The sequence below is a fragment of the Aythya ferina genome, assembly GCF_964211825.1.
Source record: "Aythya ferina genome assembly, chromosome: 8".
NCBI lineage: Eukaryota > Metazoa > Chordata > Aves > Anseriformes > Anatidae > Aythya > Aythya ferina.
The window spans coordinates 27,604,316-27,632,234 of record NC_140304.1 but is presented as its reverse complement, the minus strand read 5'-3'; the positions used below and the strand labels follow the sequence as shown (position 1 = coordinate 27,632,234).

At 40.4% G+C, this 27,919-nt stretch overlaps 1 protein-coding gene across 6 annotated transcripts; it reads right to left on the bottom strand.

The window, feature by feature from the left end:
* Positions 1-790: 790 nt before the first annotated feature.
* On the bottom strand, positions 791-27,135 carry PODN (podocan). 6 transcript variants are annotated; one of them, XM_084528434.1, is made up of 12 exons: positions 25,501-27,135; positions 24,490-25,005; positions 21,923-22,167; positions 20,089-20,182; positions 18,454-18,518; positions 14,814-14,923; positions 12,593-12,749; positions 10,621-10,736; positions 8,020-8,677; positions 5,189-5,337; positions 2,868-3,062; positions 791-1,464 (listed from the first exon to the last, which is right to left on the bottom strand). In XM_084528434.1, exons 2-11 carry the CDS (start codon positions 24,524-24,526, stop codon positions 2,906-2,908), a joined length of 1,788 nt encoding a protein of 595 aa, XP_084384560.1. In that variant the 5' UTR covers positions 24,527-25,005; positions 25,501-27,135; the 3' UTR covers positions 791-1,464; positions 2,868-2,905. The 6 variants fall into 6 exon arrangements, with proteins under 6 accessions (XP_084384560.1, XP_084384561.1, XP_084384562.1 ...); XM_084528435.1 differs by having other exon boundaries at positions 24,490-24,776; XM_084528436.1 differs by having other exon boundaries at positions 24,490-24,682.
* Positions 27,136-27,919: the final 784 nt, after the last annotated feature.

Sequence of the window (27,919 nt, the reverse complement as noted above, 5' to 3'; positions counted from 1 at the left end):
TTGGAAGGCTATTTTATTGCTTAGCTGTATAGCTGGTATTTAAAAAGGTTTTAGGTTTGTTGTTTTGTGTTTTTTTTTGTAATTGTTTAGGGCCAAGTTGTTTGTTTTTTTTCAGGAAGCAATCTTTCCTTCTATGATTCCTGACCATCTTGAATCATGTAAATTAGAAAGTATCAGCTCAAAATTACTGTTGTGCTACAAGAACCCAAAGGGAGTGTGGAACTAGATCTTCTCCATCAGGAAAAACAGCTGGTAAAGAATCAGGCCAACTGTGTTTCCAAGTAAATCCTGGAATACAGTGTGCAAAACAACACGTGTTAAATCAGAAATCGTCAAAAGAAAAGACCATTTCCTCAAGCAGATTAGCTACCTCAGATGAAGGACATTATAATCAGAAGGGAACCTTGCCATCCAGGTACCTTTGTAAGTCTTCTTTTCCTTGATTTCTTCATTTTCTGTAATTTGAACAGGAGCTGAGAATATTCAACATCATAAAACAGGTGAGGCTTTAAGAGAGTACGATAGCAGGTACTGTCTCAAAACTTGAACTAAACAAAGAAATTTCACTTGACGCTTAACAGTTTCTTCTTAAGATACCCTCACACTCACTCACCTCTTTTGCTTCATTAGTCTCACTTCTAATGTAATGATATACAATATATGATAAATTCTGCCACATATATCATACATACTGCATACCACTACTCAGTCTTCTGGACATATCTTCCAAGACATTCACACAACTGCCACATGGACAAATAACAGCAAGACACAAACTATACCAAACCTCTGGAAGGTAGACATAGTTTTTTATATATATTCACAAGAGCAATTGTTTTATTTTAAAACCTTTCTAAAACAGGCATATACTGCAGGCTTTGGCAGTAGAGATAAAATATTTTGGGATCCAGCCTTAATTTGTTTTTCTCATCCAAATATACACATTGTTCTAACAGAGGAATAGTTTAATCCAGACATATTATTGCTGCTTGATGACCCAAATGCCTCATATACTGCTCCACACATGAAACTACTGCAAATACTCATCTTGCCTGATCAACAACAGCTTCTTTGGGGTGGCAGAAAAGAAAAGAAGCATATACATGGTTCACTTAAAATGCAGTGACAAAAACAGCATTTGAAGGCATGTGTTCAAAACAGTCCCATATTGTTATTACAGATGGAAACAGTGAAGGAAGAAAAACAGAAGAAACAAAAGCCAGCTTTTGTGAGTTCCAGAGCAATCCCTTATGATCCTGGGTCTTGTATAAGATGATTTGGAAGCTTTGGAAAGGCATTCAGGGTCTCTCCCTGAATAAGGCACTGTAACACACTGTCTTCCATAAGCCTGGCCCAGTGCCATAACAGTTTCTGCGTAATTCATTGCACGTTTTGCTAAGTGTTCTCTATATATCTATATAGATATATACACATAGACATATATGTAATTTTCCATATGCTTTCCTGCAAAACATCAGAAAAACAAAATAAGTTACATAACAGAATACAGAATAGGCTAAATTTAGTGCCTGCTGACAAGTTGCACATGCCCCAAACCAAACCGGCAATGTGCTGATAAAGAAGTTATATATACTCTAAGTTTTTAAACATAATTATTTATTTTCCCACAAAGATTTGACACAGCATAGCCTGAAGGTCTAATGTTTAACTTTCCAAGTAACTTCTGTCCTTTCCAACCTCCTTCATCATTTCAGTGAATTAGCACTATTCCTAGCAATTCCTTGTGCCATTTCCCATGACAAAATGTGATTTGGGACAAAACTAAACATTTCTTTCAAAGTCTTGGTGTTTAGCTCTCCAAAAGTAGAGGGCTGTGTCTTGAACCTCATCATCCCTTTTGAATATAAAAGGCTTAAGATATGCATAAAACAGATACATATTCTTATGGAATAAAAATACATACTTTTAAAATATAATTTTCCTTTCATCTTTTCCTCTGCATTTTAAAAGAAAAGAGGTTCAAGTGGCTGGTCAGACTGGTTGTGGAATGCTGAGATTTTAGTATCACCAGTCTGGAATCAAAGTCAGCAGCAATTATTACCTGTATCTGGCAAGAGGCTTTTCAGTGAATCTGGGTAAAGTGAGCAATGAACCCTTGTCAAGACTTATCAGTAGCAAAAGCATAGGTTGTTCTAAGAACTTAGGCATGGCTAACCTGGACCAAGAGTCAGTCCAGTTCTTCATAACATTTCCAAAAGTGACCTGAAGTGGATATACTCTCCATAAGAAATATTTCAAGTACAGTATTATCTTCCAACCCACTTCAGCGGTCAGTGGTTTAGAGATTGCCCGAGACAGAGGTTGCATCTTAATGCCATGTTTACAAGTTACTGCTGGGACTACCTCCCTTTAATTTGTCTGATTTTTTTTAATCCACTTTCAGCTCACGTGGTCTTCTGCATCAGTAAACTGGAGTTTGTTCTTTGTTTTACTTTTGAACTGGTTACTTAAAAATATCATCAAACACCTTTCTTAAAAAAAACAAACAAACAAACAAAAAAACAGAACTGGTAAATAATGACCTCATATTTATCTTCCATATTTATCTACTGTCTCTGCTGTGGCTCTAAGCCGGAGGCATTATGAAAAGTCCACTGCATCTGACAAAGTAAAGGCGTATACTGCCTGTTTCAATTAAAAAAAAAAAAAAAAAAGAAAAAAGTATTTTTAATCTTTTTTAATTCTGCAATTCCTGGTCATGTTTTAGCAAGTCTTTGAATCTAGGGCTCAGACATCTACTTGTTATGTTTCAATTGTATTTGTAATTGGAATTATTTACAGAGGGGAAATATCTAGTGAGAGTGTAAGAACTGCACTCTCTGATTTAACTAAACTTCAATTGTTACCTCCAACATGATGTACTTGTGTGAGTTCACATTTTATCTCAGTTTTCTTCCTCATCTTCCATTTCCTCTTCTGAGTCATCCTTATTCTTTGAAGTGTTGCTGAATTCAAGGTTGCCTTCAATATCCAGTACTTGTAAGTACTTTAGGCTTTGGAAGAGATTCTCCTTCAGTGCTCCAACTGCAATCTTATTAAACCTTTAAACAAACAAACAAAAGACCTTACTGTTAAAATAAGCCCATTTTTATATCCAACACAGAAATGAAAGGAGACTACAAGAAAATCTTTCTGCAGAGTTACTATGACTTTACTCTGACCCACAACAGCACTTCAGAGATGCCAGCCCTTGTAAAGAAAGCAGAACCGCCAAAAATGCTAGTGTTGATTTCTCCTCATGCAGAACTGAATTTTGAAATGAGGAATAGGGAAAGATGATTATCTTTCAAGTGTCTGAACAGTGTACAAAGGTTCTGGCTGACAATAAAAAGTTGAAGCTCAAAATCAATCTTCCCCCCTCCAGACCCCTCACTTTTTGTTCCCCCCTCCCCCCCAACTCTGGACACATTAGGTTGCAGAGTACTGACTCCTCTGGCCATAAAAAGAAAGGGAAAGCAGGTACAGATTAGCAAGCAAGCAAGCAAAGTGACTGAGCAAAGCTTGTTGACAGCACTGCATATCATTGCAAAGGACCCTGCAGGAAAATACTGGGAAACATTAAGTATCTCCCACTGATCTCTAGTTCACTGGTCACACTCTCAAAAAAACTCCTACTTTTCTCTACCCAGCCCCTGTTCCCCCCTCTATAAAGGTATTCTACAAGGAAAAAAAAATCATATTGAAATTCCTCCCCCACAAATTCTTTCTCTTGGCGCTCTGTTTTCTCCTTCCCAGACAGGAAAGGCATCTGCTCCATTGCCAATATTTCAAAGTGCAACTCGCTTTTCTATGAGATTCCATGTCATCCCTTGACAGTTTAATTCTTCTCCCACAATACATGAAATACTGGCACAAAGTATCTCTTTAGAAACATGGCAACATACAATAATTTTTCATGTTATTTTGGTTTCTAAGAATGTAAATAAAATAATACGAAGTTTCAGAACCCATCAGATTTCCTGCTTCGTTCCTTACTCTTGAACATGCTTAAAATTGTATTCTGTCTAATATTCCAGATGTATATTATTGTTTCACACTATTACATGGATTAATTGCCTCCCATTAAGAAATACAGCTTAACGTGGGTGGAGTTGCCTCCTAAATATGTCAGCAAAACTGTTCTGCAAATTTCTTTTTTTCTCTTTATACAGGAATATAGAATGTGGTATGTGGTTTCTGGTTTGCATCCAAGCATTCACAAAAATCTCATAAATATGAGCAGCTGAATAGACAGACTGCTCTAATTTACACCAGACATTTTAATTTTATTTGCTTGGTATGGAATCATTCATCCAAAAAGGTATGATTCAGAACTGTAGGGCAGTATTGTTCCACACAGACAAAACAAGGCCATATTTAATGTTGGACAGCAGGCATTCCTGAACATGGGATCAGCTTAATCGCATATTCTGGAAGATTTAGTATTTTACTTCTAAGCAATATCTTCAATAGTATGTTGTTACATTAAAACTGAATATATTACTGTGCCAGATTCGGGCTTCACTTCTTGTGGTTTAAATCCTTAGTAACTCTGCTTAAATCAGCTACTTCATTGTGACTTTACCTTATGTGTAAAAAAGGTCAGTATCTGCCACCCATAAAACACAATTTAATAAACAAGGTCTGCATCCAAATGACAGAGTAGGAAAAAAAAAAAAAAGCAAAAAACAGAAAAGCTTTCTAAACTTAGTTACATAACTGCCACATTTGTGACAGTTGATTACGTTGTCATCTGTTTCTAACAAAACTATCAAAGAAATGTGCACGTCAAGATTAGTCATAGAAGCCCCATGACAGATTTTTTTTTGTACAGTACCAAAATCCAGGGCTAACAGACAAAGGCAATGCTGAAGTCCTATAACTGGACTGTAAACTTTTAGTTCACAGCTAAATATTGGAATACGACATAGTGTTGTTAAACATTAATTTCCCAGAATTTCTAAGGTGCCTAATCCATTCTAATAAGGCATGGACAATGTCAAGAGAAAAGGCATGTTATGTGTACCTATGTCTTTTCTGAGCAGATTAACATAGCTTCATCACATTTCTACAAAACAAAAATGCTTATTTAGAAAGTTAGTATTTTAAATACTTTCTGAAAACTAAGCAATTATGAAGTGGATAAAGAAGAAAAACCTTGCACATTGAAGTAGAAACTTGACCCTACCTGAGGTAAATTCCCTTTATTTTGGGTGTGGATTCAAAAGCATTCTCTGAAATGGTTGTGATCTTGTTGTTCTGAAGATACAAATATTCTAGAGATTCTGGCAGGCCTGATGGAATAGAAAGCAACTGGTTGCCAGCCATGTCTAGTGACTGAAAGGAAGAGACAACAAGGGTTAAATAAATAATTGAACGTAAATATTAGCAGCAATTCAAAAAGAGGAGTGAGCTTAACAACAAAAGAGCTTTTAAAGGTTGGCTATATACACATACTGCTCTCCTTTAAAACTTTATCCACTGCTTTTATGTGCATATATACATACATACACAAGGATATAATGCATGCATATGTGCATTTACAAAAAAATTAGTATGGTAGCAGCACAGAAATAAGATGTTTATGCAAAGCTTATCCACAATTTGGGTTTGAAATTCATCTGGAAGCATGCTTTATTTTTCAGATGGTACTTTGGTGAGTCTGCTTCAGCACCTTTACCTTCTGGTGAGGTCAGGAAAACAACAAATGCTGTGTGTAGAGTGGAAATTGTAAATTGTCAGCCATGCACAAAGATTGAGTTTGATTTCATGCTGGAAAACTGAAATGATATTAACTGTAGCATAAACTGATTTAATCTACTACTAATTCTCGTCAAGGTAAGTGTGGCCGTGACAATTCTGCTCTCTTACATTACTATTCAACGTCATGCTTTCACATGCCATACCATGTTGTTTTGTTACGCAGCTGAACATTTCCTTATGTCTGTCCCCAAACTTTAGCCCATGACTATTTACAGCGAGTTAAAACAGACTGGGTTTCAGATATGCTTGAGAATATTCTTTGGAAGCTGTTATTGCAAATGCTTCCCTAGCTAAGGTTACATTAGATAAATTTACACATAAAAACACCTGAAAATATTCTCACATAGATCAATGAACAAAGACATTCAGGACTAAAGTCTGTGATACTTTCTTAGATGAGCTTAAGCAAGGAAATGGATCAAAATAAGTGTTTTGTTATCCTGTATTGTAGCATTTTCATAGCACCAAGCCAACATACTAGTTACACATTTTCCAGAGCTACAGTTCTGCAGATGATTGTTGTGATTTCGGTGTTTTTATTCTCCACATAATCCCAGTCTGGCAAACAATTATGCAAATGCCTAGCTTTGCAATTGCAAATAGATAGTCTTCAGTGATTTCCATGGAAACAGTGTGGACTGCACTGCATGCTAAGTACTTGCACAATCAGGATCTTATGGGATTGTTATCTGTCCAATCTCCAGTGCACTAACTCATTAGCCAAGTGCAGAGTTAAGCCCTCAATGTTAAAAAATCAGATTCATTTATACTACTATGGAAATATCTAACAAGTATTAAGACTGTTTAAGAAAAAGCCACAGCCAAAAATGGCCATTAGTCTAGCAATATGTGCTACTACCTTAACGTTGTTTAAAATGAACAGTGTTTACTGTGGGGTATGTACAGCTGAAGGGCCCATGTTTCATTCAGCAATACATTGCTCTGGCTTGACAGTGACTACAGGGGAGTGACCACAGCATAAAAGTATCATGAAACTGCAATGAATCAGGCCTTTCAAGAAAGTCAAACTTGAAATTTTGTAATTCCAACCAGTAGCTATAGCTGCCTAATGACCCATTTTTGTTTGGGAGGTTTGAAAAAAGGCAGGTAACAATGGCTACATTTCATCAAGCTACTGCAGTGAAACATTTCCAGTGTCTGTAATTCTCATCACCAGCTTCCTTCCAAACTACATTCCATCTCAGATATATTTGCACACACACGCATGCACACACACATCACCGAGGCACCAAACAAATGCAAAATGTATCACTAAAGTCACCAACCAAATCTATGGCTGATGCAAACCAACAGCGCTACAGATACTGTTCCTGCACTGCTCATTTACGTTACCTGAAAATCATGCTCATTTATTTCCAGAGACAACAAAAAGAGCAATGTTCACACAGATAAATGCCTGGAATGTCTGAAAACACACTGGGGACCAGCAGGACATATACTCCACATTCTTTATCCCTGCTTTGCTCTCAGATGTACAAAGTTTGCTTGTACAGTGCCCTACCCATATGCACCCTCGATGGCTGCCATATGACACAGGTAAAACCTCTTACTGCAGGACACAGGCTGCTGCCTAAAAGGAAATGCAGACAAATCCTTTAGCCAGTGTAACAATTTTGAAAGGTCATTTTGCACAGCGCAAATGTGATTGTTCCTGCCTGCCTTATGGTTTGTGTTTAACTTTCTCCAACAATTAAGCAAATGACAAGACTGCTGATTGAATCCAGACCTCCTAACTGCTATCCAGGTGCCTTAGCCAGCTGAGCTGCTAAATCCTGCAGCTTGGCCTGACTGCCTATAAGCTGATGTGGGGGCTTTGAGTATTAAGAGTGTTTTTGTTTATGCATTCCTTCCTTCTGCTCTCTCTTCAGTGCTGATTTTAGATCTTTTGGGATACAAGTTATTTGAAACACATACTTTCAGTTTTAATGACAACATTTGTTAATGTTTAGCTGAATATACAGGACACTGTTAGGGTTCAGAAACAAAAATGTCTTCACATTTCCCAGAATTAGCAGTACATGGCAGACCACCACTTTGGTCAGCAGTGGGAGGTACTTACCTCTGGCACAACAGCACACCATTTCTACTGCTACAAACAGAGCATGCAGCACTTACAATGCAAGCCTAAAACATGAGTACCAAGCAAAGCTAGTACTGGTGCTACATAAATTGGCTTAGGCAGACAGATGAGGACATCAGCATTACTAACACAATTAGAGAAGGTGATGTTTCTACCTGGAGACTGCTGAGTTCTCTCCATGCTCTTGAATAAATGGAATTGACTTTCAGTTTATTGTTGCTCAAATACAGTTCCCGCAGTTTTGTCATCCCAGACAAAGTCCCTTTTGGAATGATGCTTATCTCATTTTCCTTCAGTTTCAGAATCTGCAAGTTCTTTGGGAAGCCAAAAGGCACTGTGCTGAGATGATTTCCAGAAAGATCCAAGGACTTTAGTTGCCTCAATTTACGGAAGGCCTCCCGATGGATCTGGGGGCTTTTGAGCTTGTTGTAGCTCAGGTTCAGCTCTTCAAGGAAGTAAGTGGTAGCAAAGTCATTCCTGTTAATCTCAGAGATCTGGTTATGAAGGATCATAAGGGTTTTCACTCGTCGGGGCAGACCACTGGGAATCCTTTCCAGCATGTTGTTGTACAGGTGGACAGTGTGCAGTTTCTTTAAGCCCTGAAAGGCTAATGGGTGAATACCTCGGGCTTTTAGTTTGTTATTGTGGAGCAGAAGGTACTCAAGGTTCTTAATTTGGGTCAAGACATCTCTGCCAATCACCTTAATTGCATTCTTCTCCAGGTGAAGGAGGACGATGTTTCGAGGTAAACCACTTGGGATTTGTGAGAGGTTATTGCTGGACAAATCCAGATATTCGAGACTAGACAGTTTCCTTGGGAAAGCAGGAAAGAAAACACTCTCTGTTTAGATTCTGCAAGGTGAAATGATAATCAACTTCCCCTAGGATTTTACAGTCTTTACAATTGTGCTTGAGAGTCTTTCTCCCCGGCACAGCTCTCCTGTTACTGCCCTTTTTTGTCTCATAAAATGACTGATGGAGACAGCAAAACAGGGAGCTCCCACACTGCCATTAAGGACTAGGCACTGTCATTGCTCCATGGCCAAACTAGCAGAGAACCTTGCTAGACTACACAAACACCCAAACCCTGCCACCTGGACGAGACCTGAGATCAGTTTTGCAGTCTAATGTTCTCTCATTTGCCAGTACAAATAGCAATGTGAACAATTTCAGTGCCTCACAAAAAAGCTGCAATGGGATCACCATTAAAACATAATTTAGCTCTCAATTTCACAGAAATGTAGTCCAAGTAAGAGTATTTTTGTCTCTGAAACTGTATATTTAAACTGAAAAGCAAGCCTGCTTTTGAGATGATGAAATATTGCTCTTATGGAAAGTAGAAATGCTAATTCAGTGTCCTAGACTAAGATACTGAACTTCTCCTGACCCTCCAGCATTATGGAAGTGAGTCAGGGCTAGATCTGCTTTGTGTAAGCTACTGAATCTGGATTCCATGGACTCAGTTGAAGCTAAAATAAATCCTCAGACCAGCCACTTACACCAACTGGATGTGGATCAGTGGTATTATATGCCAGGACTGAGAAGCTCCTATGAAGAGACTAATCTGCATGGCACTACATAACCCGCTGCAGATGACTAGAAAGTTTTCAGGAAATACAAGAACTAATGCATTGCAGACATTACTCACTGGTTACTACGCTGTTGTTCAGAGCTATCCAAGTATGTTCTGAATGAACAAATACACTTTCTGGGTAAAGCACTTCACTGCTGCAAGTTGTAATGCCTCCCCAGTTGGGTACATCTCCAACAGGATTATGCTGTGCTGTACAGTTAATATCACAACAGCAGCATAATATCCACCCCCTCTGCTGACTGTGACTGGTGCCTTAGGTGTAGCCACTGTACTCTGTTCATCGAAATCTTAACAGAAATGATACGCCCAACATTACCTGAAGGGTGACACAACAGAGCTAAAGTAAAATACTACAGGAGGTTTCTGGGAGTGGGATGTGGAAAAGGAAAGAAATTTTTCATTGCTGGAGATCAGAAAAGTTTACATAACTCACACCAAGCTATAGGCAGGCCTGGATTTTCAGGTAAAACAAGGGCAGCACTCAGTGCAAGCAGAGACAAAGGTTAACATTTTGAAGCGCTAAGTCCCAGGCTAAATTTAGGACAGCCAAAGGCTTTTTCAGTCGCACCAGTTTCTAGAAAAGCTTTTGCAGCCATCTGGCTATTGAGCAGCACCATTACATCCCCTCTTACTCCAGCAGTCTCTCTGCACTGGGGTACAGCTGTGCCAGATGAATTCACAACTGTGTATCTGTGGCTGCTGATTTCGGGTCACAGAAACACAGAAGTGGTTTAACAAAGATGAATGTCTGGCCTTAACTTCCAGTTAACTGCCCTTGATACTGAGAAGTTTTGAGTAGCCTCACTTCTGACTTGTTTGGAAGAACAGAGACCAGCCTGCACCATCGCTCTGGGTTGCCTGTTCTCAGACAGCAGATAGCACCTCACATGATTGGGTCTGTGGCCATCAGGAGTGGTGCAGTCTGATGTGCAGTGTTTTATTTTTCGTATACAAGTACTCTGGAGTGTGAATTCACACTGCTCACCACAACCTTTGCTTTTCAATGGCAGCATCTAAATCTACACCTTTTCATCTAGAGCTAGCAGAGAAATGCATAACATAGTGCCGTTTTTAATAAATGTACTTTTAAGTAGATGAACTACTATACTAGACGAGGCAGACATTCACAAACACAGGTTCAACCTACAGATGTGATTCTCACCAGAAAGTTTCGTTGTCCATTCCTTCATTAGTCAAGTAATTATTCTGTAAATACAACTCCCTCAGGCCTGTAAGTTCACTGAAGGCTCCTTTGGGAATCTTCTCTAGCTTGTTGTTCTAGAGTCACCAGAAACACATAGCACATTATTTAGCATGAAACAACATGAGACATTCGAGTTCTACTCAGCTAATACCAGGCAGACATGAGTTGTTTCAGGGGATGTTATAATTCTGCCTAAGAAATACATACAAATAATAGCTTAAAATATTACAACTTCTTTTTATTGATTTCCCATGGAATTTTTAGGTTGAGTTAGAATTTGGGACCCCAGGAGGAATTATTTTGTATTCGTAGTCCTTGCACCTATGTGAAAATCTACAATGTAATTTAGGCAACTAATGCTTGGTTGGAAGCTGTGAACCAGACATTCTTTTAGTATTTCTGCAATGTACATTCCAAAATAATTACTCCTTCCAAAATAATTATTGCTTAGTGTGGCTTTGGAGTAGCCAGCAGGCAGATATGAACAAAATATAAAACTAAATTCCATTTAGGAATTCCATACAGGTACAGTAGGAATTATAAAAGGATATATAAAACTCTGAATGTTAAACTTTCCATTGTTAAGGTATATGCAATAATATGATTGGCAGGCTAAATGAGATACACGTCCCAACTAATATAAAGTGGATACCACCACAGACTGATTCAGCTGGGTATCTCAATGAACAGCGAAAGAAAAGGAAAGACCTGTCACACCTACAGTACTTTTAATCAGTTTTGGCCCACTATTTGCTATTTCCCATTTCTCAATGTTATGTTTTTGTTTTTGTTTTTGTTTTTTTCCCCATTCAAAACATCAATTTTAATGTCACTATTGACAGGCAGTGCACTTTAAAACAAAATGCCTGATTCTCTCTCCCACTTCTCTGCCCTTAACACAGTTGGCAACAGCAGGGAAGTATAAAAGTTCTAAGAGTCTTCAAAGTTGAGCCTTCCCTTGGAAGATAACAGTTATTAAAAAAGCCAATAAAACCCAGGGGTTTAGTAACTTCACACTTTGCAGAGAATTTCAAGAAATTTAAAGGATCAGACCCTTTGCCTTCTTCAAGCTACAGAAGCCCATTTTCTAGAAGACTTTAATGGGATTTAGCAGTGAAATCTTCAAGGGAAAAGAAAGCTTGGAGGCAACACAGAACTGCATAAGACCAGGGGCTGATAACAGACTTCAGTCTACACACGTCCAAGGAGCTGTCAACACGAGAAACAAACGGAACCAGGATTCCCCACCACTGCAGCTCTCCCATTGCTAAAAAAGCTAAGAACTTTAGCACAGACATCATGAAATGTTTTTATTGAAATCAGATGACATGGAATTAAAAATGCTGGAGAGTAGATAATACCACAACTTCTGCTGTTACACTACTGATGGAGAAGTTGTAGCAGTGAAGAATCACCGATCCAAACTTTCTCTGTGTTGACTGAATTGCCAGTTCGGTAGCAAACAAAAATCACTGATGATAGGGAACAGCAGTCTATGTGATAGGAATTAGTGAGCAAAGCCAACATCTAGGGGGTAAGCAGCTGTCAGGAAAAACACCATCGTCAGTGGCAAACTTAACCAGTAGGCCAATTAGTGAATGGCCATGAAGAATGATCTATCTACCTTCTTGTACTACCAGGCATTAATATGATTATACTCAAGCAGGGTCCAACAGTGCTACCACATGGGTATTTGCCTTTCATTCTCCTGAAAACACTGAAAAGCACTTTTATCCCCTGTGAGCATTTTCATGTTTTGCAAAAACACACTATTACTTAGAAAAAAGTAAGGAGATAGCTACAAGACTTACAGTGGGCCTGGGAATGTGTTCAAGTGAACTGAAATCACTTGGCTGTGCAGTTTGAATCCCATACAAACACAGTACTTTTGTCACAACTGTAAAGGAATACGGAAGCTTGGTGTCGTTACCTTTAAATGCAATTTGTATAAGGCTGGAGGGAGATTCTTTGGAACATATTTCAGGAAATTGCTGGACATGATGAGTATCTCCACATTATCAGAGCCATTGAACATGCTATCGGGTAACCCAGCATCTGAAAGTTTGTTGTTATGAAGGTACACAGATCTGCCAGAAGAAGAAGATAGATAAACGACACTTAGACCTATTTTTGTTTGTTTTACCGAGAGAAAGCTGTTGAAAAATTGTGGTTCAGTCTATTCTCCTTTCCTTGAGATAATTAGAGTTGTTTTCAAAGCATGCCCTTTAATTTAGGGAGGCATAACCAAATGCACAACCAAATGCTTAGTCCAAATACTCTCCAAAATGTAGGTCTATTTAATTCCAAACCTGGATGTGAATATGAATTTCATAAGCAGCCTCACCTTCTTAACAAGTAACAGAATGCAAATCTGGGATTGCACAATGCTTTGAAATCTAAATATCAGTTCTGTCATTTGGATCTAGCTTTGTACTTGGCTAAGAGGGACAAAACACATCAGTGTTGTGGGTTTACTCGAGAGGGTTAAAACTTTTATCTGTAGAAGTTTTGATTTTCTAATGACCCTTTGGGATCTAGAAAAAGAGAGTTTCTTATTTTCTTGCATTTAAACTTTAATATTCACCAAAGAGTTTCCCCAATCAGGTTAAAACAAACAAACAAAAAGATTTAATCTTCCTTGCACGGGTTGCAATTCTGTATAAAGCAACTGAAGTTACTACAAAGTTATGAAGTAACTATGAAGTTATTACTGGTTTAACTGCTAAATAAAATAATTTCACTTCTTTTTAACAAAAGAAATTACAGGACTTTACTGATCACTATTACCCCTTCATTCCCTGCGTGTACCCTGCGATGCAGCAGGCAGCTAAAATCATGGAGACAGATTAAAGCTGCAAAAAAGAGCACAGTGTAAAAGTGGACTTGGACTCTCTACCAGTTCCAGAGAACTTGGCAACATCTTTCTGAAAGGAAGGAAAGGCTCAGAATGGAAACACAATAGTGTGATCACACACTCCAGGAGGTCCAGAGTCACATGAAAATAGAGCTCACCCTTCATGGTCAGGTGTACTTTTAACTTACAAATATTTGCCTTTCAGAAAATGCTGTTTTCCAAATAATCAGTGCGAGACCATGAACTCCGCTGGGAGCAAATAAACCAAATGAAACAACTGAATTAGAATGTGATATCAGCAATTTCAGAAATCAATGAGTTATCATTCTGATTAAAATGAATACTGGTGTGGGAGAGTTTGTAAAAATCGCTTCAGAAGAAGTGCAAGTATTTTAATATAAAATCGGAATATGGCACCTTATGTAACTCAAATTTAGGAAGAACACATATAAATCCTGCTTCTTTTATGATGAGATATTGCCAGAAATCAGTGTCCAATTCTGCCTTTTCAGCTACCAAGAGCCTATGAGACTGAAGGCCTAATAAGCAGAGTAGTTTCTGCTCTCAGTGAAATCAGAGGGAACTGAGAGTTCCTCAATTCATCACATGATTGGGCTCTTGGAGCTCAACTGGGTCAGCGATTATTAAGTGTTTCCAAACTTGGATTCATAAATTGCTACCAAAGGAGCCTGAGATGTCTCTGCAGGATTTAGACACTGTAGTGTCCATATAAAGAGGCTACCCAAAAGGCCTTTGGAAAAGACTGTATCTCACAGGAGATGTGTCTACACACAGATGGATTTGAGATGGACTAATGTGTTGCACTGTATCCAGCTGAGAAAATCACAACCTGAAACTAGCAGAGGGACCTCAGACACCAGAGGAAGGTAACTATGCTTAAGTTCAACATAGTTGAGTTACACTCAACTGTATTGAGTACTGTACATTCAGTGTGACTCTTCTTTTTAATGAATGGATTATAAATATCTGGCAATTTCTAGCCATAAATCCCCATTTTGAGAAACTGAAGCTCTTCCTTTTAAATTGAAGCATAGCCAAAATGGAGACAAATAATTTTTTATCTATGCAAAAGTGTCTGGCAGCTAGTAAAAGACCTCGGAATGTATTTGTCTGAGAGGTTATTTGATCCTTGATGGTGAAATTAACAAGTAGTCAGCTTCTTTCAAAAAAGTATGAGCAGGCAATAAAATGGCTTAGCCAGATTGTTTCTTTAACTCACCAGCTACCTCCAAGCAGCAGCAGCACACTATTCTTGTTTCACTTTCTGATCCCTTACCTCAAGTTTGGTTTCTGTCCAAATGTGAGTCCATATATCTTAGTGAGATAATTGGCTGCAAAATCTGCACTGATCAAGGTATTCGGGAGGAATTTTGGAGCCACCGTTAGCTGAAAAAGAAATATATGGGGCAATTCCAATTAAATGCAACAAATGTTTTGACCAAGTATAAAGCCATCAACAAAACACTTGCAAATTTATTTTCTCTGAACAGGCAAAAGTAAATGAAACAGAATGCAGATTGTATGAACAAAAACAAATTGTCCTCACTCACTAATCTCTCCAGGAAGGAGACAGACTTTTGCTCCAAGATATGTGAATATTTGTTTTGGTTGGAAGAATCCTGCCTCTTTTTGGTGGAAGAAGTCAAGAAGTTATTATTCTGAAAGCAAATGCATTGCTTGTTATTGTTCATTATTCCTCAGTCTGCTGTGCCAAAAAAATCCAACCCACCTCACACTGGCCTACTGTTTACTCCCAAATGAAAGTATGTTGGTTGCGAGAGGAAGTGTCACTTCGTGTGTTTGTTCCAGTACTGTGTGCATTTACAATGATCTCTTCAACAAAGGACACAGGTTCCCAAAGGGCAGGGATGTTTCCGAGTTCAATGATGGGATATCAAATGGAACTTCAAAGCAAAGATCTATTGTATGGGGGTACCTTGTTCTGATGAAGTGATGCATCAGAAACCAAATACAGAAGGACAATTTTGTGGAAAGCATGAACCCAGCAGACTTCTGCATCAAGATGGAAAACAAATTCCCTGGGAAACAAATTCTCAACATGATGCTGTGCTAGATATGATCCTTCAGTACATAAACAGAAGACTACTGAATTGCAGTAGGCACGTGCTACCACTGTGGTTACATATATTAACTATAGCAGCAGTGAGACAACTGATAAAATATTTTATGTATACTCTGAAGGACTCTTTTCTAAGGAGACACTGTATTTTTTGTCCTCTAGGGCTTTGAGATCATGACTGAAAACTCTGGGAACTGGTAGGAATGTACCTTCTAGCTTGAAATTATTTGAATTTGTAAAGCTTCTTCCTCACAGCACTGTTACGTGAAAGAGCAATCGGTTGTTAATAATAGTGTAAGAACAGAACTATTTGGAAGATGAATAATGTATGAGAGAACAGACACTTTACTGAAGATCTAACGCAACACTTATACTATGTATTTACCTAAAGTAAAACCTCTGTGCTAGTTTGTCAAGTGTGTATTGATGTGTATAGCCATGAACTTGTAACTTACTGGACTCAAAATACAGTTGTATTTTTTTAAAGGGTGAAAGTACATTATATACTATTTCTAATCCTCATCTGTGCAATCCTTAAACTGTCTTAAGTAGTTAATGATCGCAAACACAAGTGGAAAGATCTCTCAGTCCCTCCTATCTATATGTACAGATAGTACCTAAGCAGTGGAAATAAGAGGTGTTTGTGTAATACCACTGTTGCCACGGCACTGCCCTTGACTTTGTTGGTAGTCTCTCACCTCCTGACCTGGGAGATACGATCTCATGGAAGTGCATAAAGACACTCAGCTCTGATTAGGAAGGGCTGACAGAACTAAGTCTCTACCACAACATAATTCTGAGATAACAGACACAGGAAATAAACTTAATCACTTTCATACACAGTGGCACATTAAAGCTTTTTTCCTGAAACACCGTCTATTGGGTCATAACTTTCATACAAAACAAAGTGAATGTCTAAGATATATGAAATGAAAAACATCAGAACCACAGGAAAGAGAAAGAGAAGTTTCATCCAAAAAGAGCATTCGCTTGCTTAGGACTTTGCTTTGGCATTTCAGCACTTAGTCATGAGGCTAATTGATCTCCACTGGTTGACTGCTTGAAGGATTACTGCTGGATTGTTGTAATTCAGCAAAATCAAAGGTGACTGAACAGCTTCATCTAATATACTGTCTCAGTATACTAGATGAATATACTAGCTCAGGACAAGATCTACAGTTTGATGGGAGAGATTTCAGTTATTAACAATGCTTATTGTAGCTGCTATTTAATTAATACATATCATGAGTGTGATAAAAAATTCTAAAGGAAACTACAGCAACCATTCTTTACTTAAAGCACTTTTTAATCATAAGCCATTGCAGGATTTTAGTCCATTACAATATTTTTTTTCTCCAACTAGCTAAGCTTGTTTAATGAAAGATAATATCTGGTGGGATCACAAGTGAAGATAAAGCATAAAAAATATTAAATAAAACAAGGAGCAAACTACCAGCAAATCCCTGCTCTCCTCCAGACACCACAGTTACTTGATCTGCATCATTTCCCACTGCAGAGTGGATGCAGTTTGAAGCCAATCTGGTTTGTCCTGGCTTGTGATTTATAAAGAAATGTGTTATTTTTGTGGGTCCACAACTTCTCACCATAACTAGTTCTGACATTCGCTGATGGTTGCATTTTCTTTTGGGATCCTTTTCTCTCTGCAGTGAAGCCAGAAAAACCAAACATTTTGTTTTGTCACACAGGGAAAACTGGAGTGCGAAGTTCTGGAATATTAGTCACAGTCTGGCTTGTTCCTCTTTATGGAGTTATTAACTGCCAAGATTGTTATATGGAAATGGTGCTTGAAAGAGAGAAAAGAACACAATGTTACTGTACTAAAGAATGGGTTCTATTTTCAATCACTCCACACAGAAATCCATGGAGTGATTCTGGAAATGTCTTGGCATGACTGAAACCTCAGTGTGGCCACATGTATATAAATGAAACATCAAAGGGTCACAGATTATAAAAGGATAATAAAAATATGTATATATGGACACACATATAGATATGTAGAGAGAGAGCAAAGGAAGAAAGGGAAGGGTATTTGTAGACGAAAGAAGCTCTGCCTGATTTTTAATTTTTTTCTGTGGCATCTCATTTCTTTGCAAATATTTGTGGGAGATGACCAGAGAAAAAGCCATAATGGGAACCACCATTAAGGGTGGGTATGGTGGTATTGTAAGGGTATATGAGTAGACATTTCACTTCCTTGCTTTGGCAGGAAGGAAAATGTGCTTCTGTCATGACAATCACCTTGGATCCTCCAAATGGGATCTTTTCCATTAAAAAAGAAATTCAACTCCTACCACTGCAGCAAAAAGAATAAATTCATTATCTGCTCAGTTTCACTTGTGTGTGGATATCCCCCCTGAACAAACCTACTGCGAATGGGGATCTGAGAAAACTGGATGGTATTTTGCAGATCTTGAGAGCTCATACACAGGTTCTAGGATGCGTTTATTCACTGGTATTTCAACCCAGCCTCATCCAATTGAGATATGCAGCATTTTACACCATTCCCCCACAGCTTATTTGCATACAGGGGTAATTTATAGGTGCAGAGGCTCTCCATATCTCCCTGCACACACAAGGGAAAGCTTCCACCAACTGCACAAAGAAATAAGCATTCAAAATATACCAGCATGTGTAGCCTCTAAGTTTTTCGGGCTCTAACTGGTTGTCTTGACCTTAAATGAACCTTTGTTAAAATATCACTTTTGGACAATTTTACATCCATAGGATATCTATTTTAAAAAGAATTGAAAACTTGCTTGTTTAACTTTCAGAGCCCAATTAGAAAAGAACTCTGAAAGCCTTATGAGCCTCTTACCTTATTGTTTGCCAGGTATAGGTAATTCAGGTTCTCCAGATGCTCAAATGCTTCCTCTGGCAGCCCTTAGAAACAGGAATAGCTCTGATCAGTAACACTGGCACCCTATTGCCTCTCTGACTGAAAATACCAGAGGGTATTTTTCTCTCTCTCAGAGAATATTTTAACAGAAGATTTAGATATCGTTCATTGGCACTGATACAATCTGATTCAGACCTATTGTTGCTTTTTTATAAAAACCAAACCAAATCAAGCCAACACAGACTGTTAAGAACAATGGCAGACTGTTAAAAATTATAAGCATACATGGTTGTGGCCCACCCCGCTGACAGAGGTCACGTACAGAGCTGGCATAGATTTGCTGTACAGCTGATTATCAGTGCTTGCAGCAACCATGCTATCTGAGAAGTTTCTTTTGTAGTTTTTTCATGAATCTGCAGATAACTTTTCTTGGCAGGACATAATCTGAGGTCGTTTAATGATCAGATCAATCTGATCTATGACCATGAGGTTGCCAAAGTAACACCAGTAGCTGCATGTTGTAACTCTTCTCTTGTGCTGCTTCCCCACAATCCCGTACAGCTATGCAGTAACCAGCTTAGAGTTGATCCAGCTCAGAGCTAATCGTCCTCCAATAATTTTTAATTTTCAGCTGAATCACCCCACATCCAGCTGAGCACTCAAGCACTACTGCAGTCACGATGGAAAGGATGCAAATAACACTTTGACCTGGCACTTAGAAAACTGAAAGTCAAAGGCAAAGTTATTTCCCATGTCAAAACTTATGTAAAACTTAGAGCTGCACTGAGGCTTGTGAAAGAAACATCACACCCAAAAGGTAGTAATATCAAGGTCTGAATCTATTAAGCAGTCCTCCTTGTGTTACGTAAGAGTGATATGGTTTGGGTCCCATGCATAATGTGCCCACATTCTCAATAAAAGCTGTTTGCTATCATTGCAACAAGAATAGTAAGAAAAATCAGAGCAACTGAACACACGTTAAGAACAATTGCATCCTTTGTATTGCATATCCTACTGTCTTATTATTTACTCCAAATTCTTCTACTTTCTTCACCAACCAGTTATCAAGTTTCTCTAATAAACACTAGGCTTAGCAAACAAAGCCTGCCTACAAAAATGAAAATGCTTTTAGAAGGGGAGAAGTTGCAATATTTGCAATATATGTTATATGTATTTATATTTAATTCAATGAGAACCAAACTGGATTGACTGACTGAACTAAACAAGTGAATTAAGAAACGAGGTCAGTCAGAAGGAAATCATTCAGCATGTAGACATTTCTGGTTCTCAAGTGCATTGCACTGATGTGCCTGAGGGACTGGAGGGAGTTTCCTGGATGAGAAGATCTCACGCCACAGTACATAGTGCTGCTGCCAGGTCTCCTCCACTGGTTCAGTAAGGCTGCATTCTTATACACTGAGTATTATGTTTCAGATGATAAAGTGCCTCCACAATCTGTGTGATGGCTAAAGGAGTGATGCTTACAGCCAACCACTCCAGTCAAGTGAGTCCATCACTCCTCACAGCTTCCTTATCAGCTGCCACTGGGCCCACTGCACAAGCTGGTGTTGCTGAGGCTCTGTCTCTGTGCACTTCATGGCTCTTCTGGCTTACCTTTTGAAGTCAGCCTGTTGTTTTGCAAATTGAGAGTTTCTAGTCTGTGAAGACGAGCAAGCTCTTCTGGAAAGATTTCCTCTATCTGGTTATTCTAAGAAAAAGGAGAGGATTAATCATCAGCAAAGTAATCCAAGAAGGATCCCAATAAAACCCAGACTATGAACTCCAGTAAAACTTGGAAATGAACCCACCATGTCAAATCACTGTCAACAGCCTTCTCTTCATAATGAGCCAAACTTGGATCTCAAAACCAAGACATCCAAACCCAGCAGCATTTGAAGGCCTGAAACAAGTTCTGTGTTCATCTCCGTAAATATCTAGCTTATGGACTGGTAGCACACAGAGTGCAATCATGCCTGGCAAGGTTTATAATCCATCTGCCACAGCCAAACATGTAGCTGCAGCAAAGCATTTGCTACGAGGTTGGCACTGTAGAGTTTCAGGTTTATTCTGTTATTTAAATGTTGTTTTTAAAATGAAGAATTTTTGTCCCATTGCAAACTTGTCATGAGCAGGGAGAGTCAAACTGAGTTCAGTTTCACTGACTTTACTGTCGGAAGCGACTGCCATCAGATTTTCATTAACAGGCTTACTAGCATTTAGACCATTAATGAGTGATTCTAGCATTTTAGTATCTAGGGGACTAAAAAAGTCAAGGACCCACTGAGCTGGAAGCCAAGCTAATACACAGAAAGTGACAGCTGCTGCTTCAAAGTAGCTTCTCTGCTTTTGGCAGTAGAGGTGGGAGCCATGGCTAGCACATGCCTGGAACAGATCTGCTGAGGAAGGTGCCAGCTTACATTACGGTTTTTCTAACTACACAGCATTTGGATGGAAAGCTTTGAACAAAAACGGCATTTTAACCATTGATCAGAATTGGCAAACAGGAGCAGTAAACAACAAGCAATTGCTTAAGAGCCAAAGAAGCACTGTGAAGTCTGGAGCCATGACCAAACCTTGGAGGAACAGCCACGGCGCTGCCACACACCAGCCCTGCTCACGTCCTGAGGTGTCAGAGCAAGGGCAGGGAAGTATGCCTGCCAAAATGCTGGTCATGGGGATCTAGGACCCTAACATCAAAGCATGTTGTGGACAGTCCAGGACAGGCTCCTACCTGAAGTTTGAGTCTCCTATTGCGTGCCTTTGTCTTGAAAAGACATGAAGGCTCCACAGTGTAACCAATGGCTGCGGTTGTGGTGTTACAGCTTCCTGGGTAAAATGACCCCAAAATCTCCTCACTGCACTCAGCCCAGCAAGCATAGCACCGGCTGTCACCCTGTGTTGAGGCCATCCATCCCTCTGGTGCTGCTTCTAGGCCCATGAGGGATGATTTCAGCCACACTTCAAGCGCTCCTTGCTGCGTGCACAGGCTGCAGGGAGGGGGCTTGGAGGAGACGGGACACTGGGAGCCACTGGTTGGCTCTGTGTCAGGACCAGTGTGCTGTGCTTACAATACTTTAGCTAAGTAGAGCTGCCAAAGACTTTATTAATGAAGCAGTTTAGTCCATACTTTTCAAAGACACCTCAGAATTGAAGGCCTTAGCCAGAAAAAAAAAAAAAAAAAATATATATATATATATATATATATATATGTATATTGCTTTGGACAAAAATTCTTCTCTTGGAGCTGGGGAGAGGATAAAGAGGGAAGAAATCCAATCTTTCTTCCTCCTTTGATGTGTGGAGTTAGGGTGAAATGTCCCCTTTGACTCTGGGCGACAGCCCAAGCCTTTCCAAAGGGCTGTGCTGAGCACCGGGTCACCGCTCTCTGGGCTGTGTGGGGCTGGGGAGCGGGGCTCCTGAGGGGGCCGGGGGGGAGCCGGGCCCGTACCTGCAGCGAGAGGTGGTTGGTGAGCTCGGGCAGCAGCAGCGGGAACTCCTTCAGGTCGATGCCGCCGCAGTCCACGACGCCCTCCTGGGTGCAGCCGCAGTCCCGGGGGCAGCCGGGGGCCGGGGCCGGGGGTCGGCGCCGCCTCTCGGGGGAGCCCTCGGGGAAATCGGCGGCGGTGGCGGCGGCGCAGCCCAGAGCCAGGAGCCCCAGCGCCAGCAGCGCCCGGCCGCCGGCCGGCATCGCCCCTGGAAGCCGAGAGAGCTCGGGGTCAGCCCCATGAGGCCTTCCCCGGGGGGTCCGGTCCCTTCTGAAACCCCCCGTGGGTCCCCAGCTGCCGCCCCCCTGCCCGCCCACGTTATTTATTGCGTGTTTTTATATTGAGAAACGCCAGCTGATCCCGGAGGTTTATAGAGGAGGTTTTGCAATGTTATTCGTGTGTAGCTGCTGGTCACGCCGGCCCAGGGAAGCGAGAATGGATGGAAAGGAGGTGCGCTGGAAAACTGGCCCAGCCGCCAGCCAGGACGCCTCTCAGGGGCTGCTCTGGAGCCCTGGCTAACAGGGGAACAAAACCGCCCCGCTACTGAAAACACCACGGGCTGCCTATTGGTTTTGGACGGTGCTGATCCGACCCTTAGAGGCCTGGCTAACGCTCAGCTTTTATCTTTCTGGCAGCAGGTTAAAATAATGCAAACAGCAGTTGGGTATCTACCAGATCAGCTAGCTGGCCCTCATCCAGCCCCCCCCATCTCGTTTGTTGCCCTGCTCAGATTTTATACACAACAATTTGCAGTAACAGCCGGGGATGGCTTTCCTTTTTTTCCCCTTCTACTATCCTTTGTATTCAGCAGTGATGAGAAAATAGGCTCATCTTTTAAGGACAACAAGCACAACAGATTTTTGATCTTGTGAAATAAATACTCCTACCACTCCAGGTAGAGAACTACTCCAGGCATGAGAAACAAGAACCGACCAGAGCCCAGCTGGCACCTGTCAGAGCAGCACAGCTCTGTTTGCATCCCTGGGATTTGCCGCTTTGCACCAGCTGAACTCAGGGGCTCTCGCAGACTTTGGGTGCTTGGGAAGCATTGGAGAGATCCTGCTCTGAGTCCCAGTCATCACAATGTTAAATAATTTCTTTAAACACTGACTTACACTTGAAGAAATGGGAGAAGGGTGGCACTAGAGGACAGAGCACTGGCCTGAGATATGGATGGGTTTGGTTTGTTTTGGTCCTGGTCTTTGCTACCAACTTGCTGGGTGATTTTAAGAATTTAACATTGTTTGCTTGATCCCTCTTCCCCCTGCTCCACTATTCCACAGCTTCCATATCTGTAAAAGCTGAATATAATGAAATTAATCTCCTTTATAAAGCATTCCAGAGATCAGATGGTGTTCCTTATATGGCAATATAGCTAGATATTAACAGTGAGATCAAAATTGGCCATATGAACATGCCAACAAGGGATTAGTAAAATCCTTAGCATTTGGTGACCTAACCTCAGAAAATATTTCAGAAATCTTAGAGAAAATAATCTCAGAAAGTACAATGAATCAGATCTCTAACAAAGTTATTTTTTTCCTATATATCAGCTTACTGTTACAGATATTTACAAGCAAAACTGAAGAAAAAAATTAAATACAGGTCAAGAGCAGCCTTGCTGTAACAATGCCAACACCGTTTCGATAGCAGTTACATCATGACTGGTATTGGGCTCTATATATTTGCAACATGCTGATTTTTCCACATCTATAGCAAAAAACGATGTTAAAAAAATAGCATGAAATAGTGCATCCATTATATACTAGAATTTCCTAGACAGTCTCACCCTACTGTCATCAATAGGTATGATTCTGCTACAATGCCTTTGAAGGGCATGCTGCTCTGGTGCCACAGGGAGACACTTCAGATACAGAAACATCTGCTTGCATCTGGAGAGCAGGCAGTAAAACCAGGCATGAGTTTGATTTTCTTTTAGTTCAAAGAAAGCCTGAAGTAACTCACTCCTTTTAAATTCATTCCCATGGGCCTGATCCAAAGCATTAAGAAATCTTATTAAAGGGGTAGCTCGAAACCCACTAAAAAGAGCACTCTTCCCTCACTGTCAGAGGGGTTTGGATCAGACTCTTCCACTCAGAGACTGAAGTTACACTGAAAGCAAGTTCAGGGCTCTCTGTGGTTGCATCTTTCTGAGTTCAGACAGAGGCACCACGGATTTCTGCACTTTGCTGCAGCACAGCCCCAGGGGCAGGGTGCACCAAAAGGCACAGTCTCCAAAAGTAAACTGAAGTTTCAGGAGTTAGTGTAGGTTTTCAGCAATTCCAACTACCTCAAAGAACAGCAGGCTCATGTTCAAAATATCTCATCTCTGCATCTGTTGTTCTCCACACACATTTCTTACAGGACACATGCACACTTGAAAAAACATCCACTCCTTCAATATCAACAGGTTAAGTAAATTTGTAGCTTACATTTGATATCTATTCTGAAAGCTATAGCTGAAAGGCAGGCTGCTGGATGATGTCTGGCAATACAGCTTTTAAAAAAAATAAAGTGCTGAGAAACTCACCTTTGCTGTCAGAGATCAGATGAATGGAGAAGAACATTTCTCTTGCCCCCACAGGCTCCCTCAGCTCATGCCATGTCAGTTACATGCGCTGAGCTCAGAGCAAGTCTCCCCTTTCCAAGCCAGATCCTTTCCAGATGTGAGCAGCAGAATTAGAGAGAGTAATAGGCAACCCTCTACCAACGAGTTTCCTGCACTTTCCAACGAAATCAGAGAGGAATTTTCCAAAGTCACCATATGGGAAAATGTGAGTAGGAAAGAGGAAGCAGCTATAGTCCGAATATAAAGACCTGGGCAAGAAGCAATCTCCCATTGCTTTTTGTCAACACAGTTTGTGAGATCTTTGAGAGGTGCCAAAAGCAAGCATGCTGGAATTGACAGACGCAGAGGCGGTGTGTGCTTTAGCATTTCATTGCAGGACACTGGAGCTGCACTGTCTGATACTAGATCTTGAATTTTAGCTGCATTCAACACAAAATCTGAATTCCAGGTGGGAATGTTCTCCCACTCCCTGGGGGCCTGTTTCAGATTAGCCAGGAACAGAGAGATCAACAGTTTTTCCTGTATTTCATCTTTTTTGCCCTTTAACTCCCCCCCATATTTTTTTTTTTTAACACATTAACTGATCTTCAGGGACCTGGGATAGATAGGCTGTGAAATGACAAAAGTCTTAGAGGCAAAGTCACAGCATTTGACATTAACACCCAATCTACCCAATGTCTTCTATATTTTCTAAGCCCCATATTACAGTACTAAACACCAAAAAACTATCCCCCACCCCTCAAACCTCTCCGGTCACGTTTAGCCCAAAGTCTCACATTTCCTATTTTTCCCCTCTTGGTAAAAAAAGAGAGGAACATGCTGTTTATAACACGGTATGCTCTAAGTGCAGCAATACTTCCAAGAAAGCAACACAGCTGTTTATCACTGGCAGCAGAGTTAGGTTTTGTGCTGTATTTTTTTTAGAATAAAGCCACCTGTTTTGTGAATGCCCTGCAGCATGCTGTACAGTACCTTCACAAAATCCGCAGAGGAGCTCTCCTCACCAAGACCACGACCTTCTTGCTGTATTCCTCTCCCTACCCCCCCAAAAAAAATCCCCACACTGATTCTTTCCTCTCGACTCCAGCTGAACTAAAGTCTAAAGCAATTATTTCCTCCCTCTCTTCTTCCAGGCTCATATCAACTGGAACTGATCCCTGTCTGTGCCACGTGTAAGTTTCAAAAGTTATTGTGGGAAGCGTGTTTCTACTGAAACAAAAATAAAAACAAAGCAAAGCTGGCTGCTTATTCTTACTGATTCAGAGATCCAGAATGTATTTGCCTGCTACCCTTTCTTCATTACAGCATCCTGAAGCCACAGACCAAAATTAACACCATGTTTTCAGGAAGGAGAAAAAAGTGTGTTTATGTTGGGAAACCACCTATCTTACCCCAGTCTGCAAACAGAAGAGAGTCGGGTGATTACCCAGCTCACTACTAATGCCAGAGCAGCCCAAGAGGGAGAGGTAGAAATCAGATTCACTCTTATCTAAAAGTGTATTTCTCTCTGTGTTTTTGTTGTGGAAGTATAGTACTTAGCTACCCCATTGCATCTAGAGGTACTGCAAGACATTACAAAAAGAGGGGCATTATGTCCCCTTCAGTGATGGGGAGACAGACGCAAAGAGAAGTGCCATGGCCAGCTCAGGATTACCCAGCACCCTAGAGCTGGTATGAGAAATCAGACATCCCATGTGTGAAGGTTACGCCCTTACACTATGCTACAAATTACCTAACAGGGAAACGAGCTGGATTCAAACCTACCCAGAGGTGTTCTTACCCACCACCAAGCCAAGGACTCTGCCCTAGCATGGTGTAAGGTCTCAGGCAACCAGTTTCTCTTACGACAGCATTCAGGTGCTTTCAGAGGAAAGCCATCCCATTGCAGGAATCACAACTCAGGATTAGTTGCATGACACATTCCTGGTTAAACCACCCTGGGTAGCCTTGCTGTTCCCTGCTGACAAGTGACTGTGGTAGCTGCAGTCTAAACAAAGAGACATTCAGGTTCAAAACCTGGAGCTGAAAATTCAGTTTAAATTTTGGTACAATCACTTCTTTAGGTTACACAGATGGCACAAAAACAAGTCCTTGGACAAACTGCTGGGGTACTGCGGTGAACAACTGGCAGCTATCACAGCTGCCTGCACTACAGCAGCTCACGGGGCCTTTGCAGTGGTCCTGACATCCAGAGCACTGGGCAAGACCTACCTTCTGCCCTGGCTCCAGCAGAAAAAAAACACCAAACCAAACCAACCAAACAAAAAAACAGTGGTGGTGAAAGAGCCTTTGCTAACCTGAACTCTTGTTTTTCAAATAAGGTCTCTCTCATAGGCCTCTGCATCAGGACATGTCCAGGGCCAAGCTGCTGTACATGGCACATAATTATTACTGAGGATTATTACTGATTATTATCCAGGAGTAGTAACTGAGAATTATGACTTACTGAAGTTACACCAAAGCTGCATCTGCCTCTTGGAACCACGGAGGATCAGGAAGCACAAAGGGAGCTCAAATCCATAAGACCTGCTCAGCTCTGACTCTGCAACTACTGTCACTGTCCTAAAGAGATTGCAGACTAAATTTAGATGGGATATGCTGAACTCAAATAAAGCCCATCCCAGTCAAGCAACAGTAATAAAGAGAACAAAAGGTATAAACACATCTATTGAAGCATATTTGGAGAGATGCAAGAATGCTGGTTTAGCAGGCGGTTTTGCATCAGCTCACTTCTGATAAGCATGGAGCGAGGCATAAGGCATTCAGGAGGTTTTAGTTGCATCTTAATATGTAATAAAGTGTTCTTTATTTTCACCTTTACTTATCTGATTTAAAAAAAGACTGCAATGACATTCCTCATGGGTCTGTTGTTATATGCTGATACTATGCTTTTATTTGAAAGGAGAGAACAAAGCCTATTAAAAATCTTTTAAGTAACTTGCTGTCATTCGCTTTAAAAAATGAATAATCAAAACACTGAGAGTAAAAGGCTTTTTTGTCTCCAAGGCAGGAAGGGAAGTATTTTTCAAACCTAAGTATGCACAACAGAGCCTGGCCATGAGCCTATTGGCATCTGTGTGTTGATCCAAATGAATTTTAAGATGTCTGTTCTCCCAGAGGATGTGTACTGTTCAAAATTAAAGATAAATAAATAAATAAACAAAATCCATGACTGCTTTTAATCTACCTGAAATATGGGACACAGACACAGCATATTTTGTACTTGCTTTATACTATATGTTTTCCTCTTAGCTTGCTGCAGCATTATTAGGATATTTCTGTTCCTCTATCTACAGTAAATAACTAACATTTCCCAGAGAACCCAGCCAGGGCCATATAAAGCCATCTGCTTTTATCTTCGCAATGAATTCTTCTTACAGATACACGGTAC

What these genes read in the sequence shown, in the direction of transcription:
- PODN (XM_084528434.1), bottom strand. Translation starts at nt 24,526, where the DNA reads ATGTTCTTCTCCATTCATCTGATCTCTGACAGCAAAG. An exon ending in GGACAGAAACCAAACTTGAG is followed by an intron (nt 12,750 to 14,813) that starts GTAAGGGATCAG and finishes TTCTTCTGGCAG; the next exon opens with ATCTGTGTACCTTCATAACA. An exon ending in ATAAAGGGAATTTACCTCAG is followed by an intron (nt 3,063 to 5,188) that starts GTAGGGTCAAGT and finishes GTTTGTTTAAAG; the next exon opens with GTTTAATAAGATTGCAGTTG.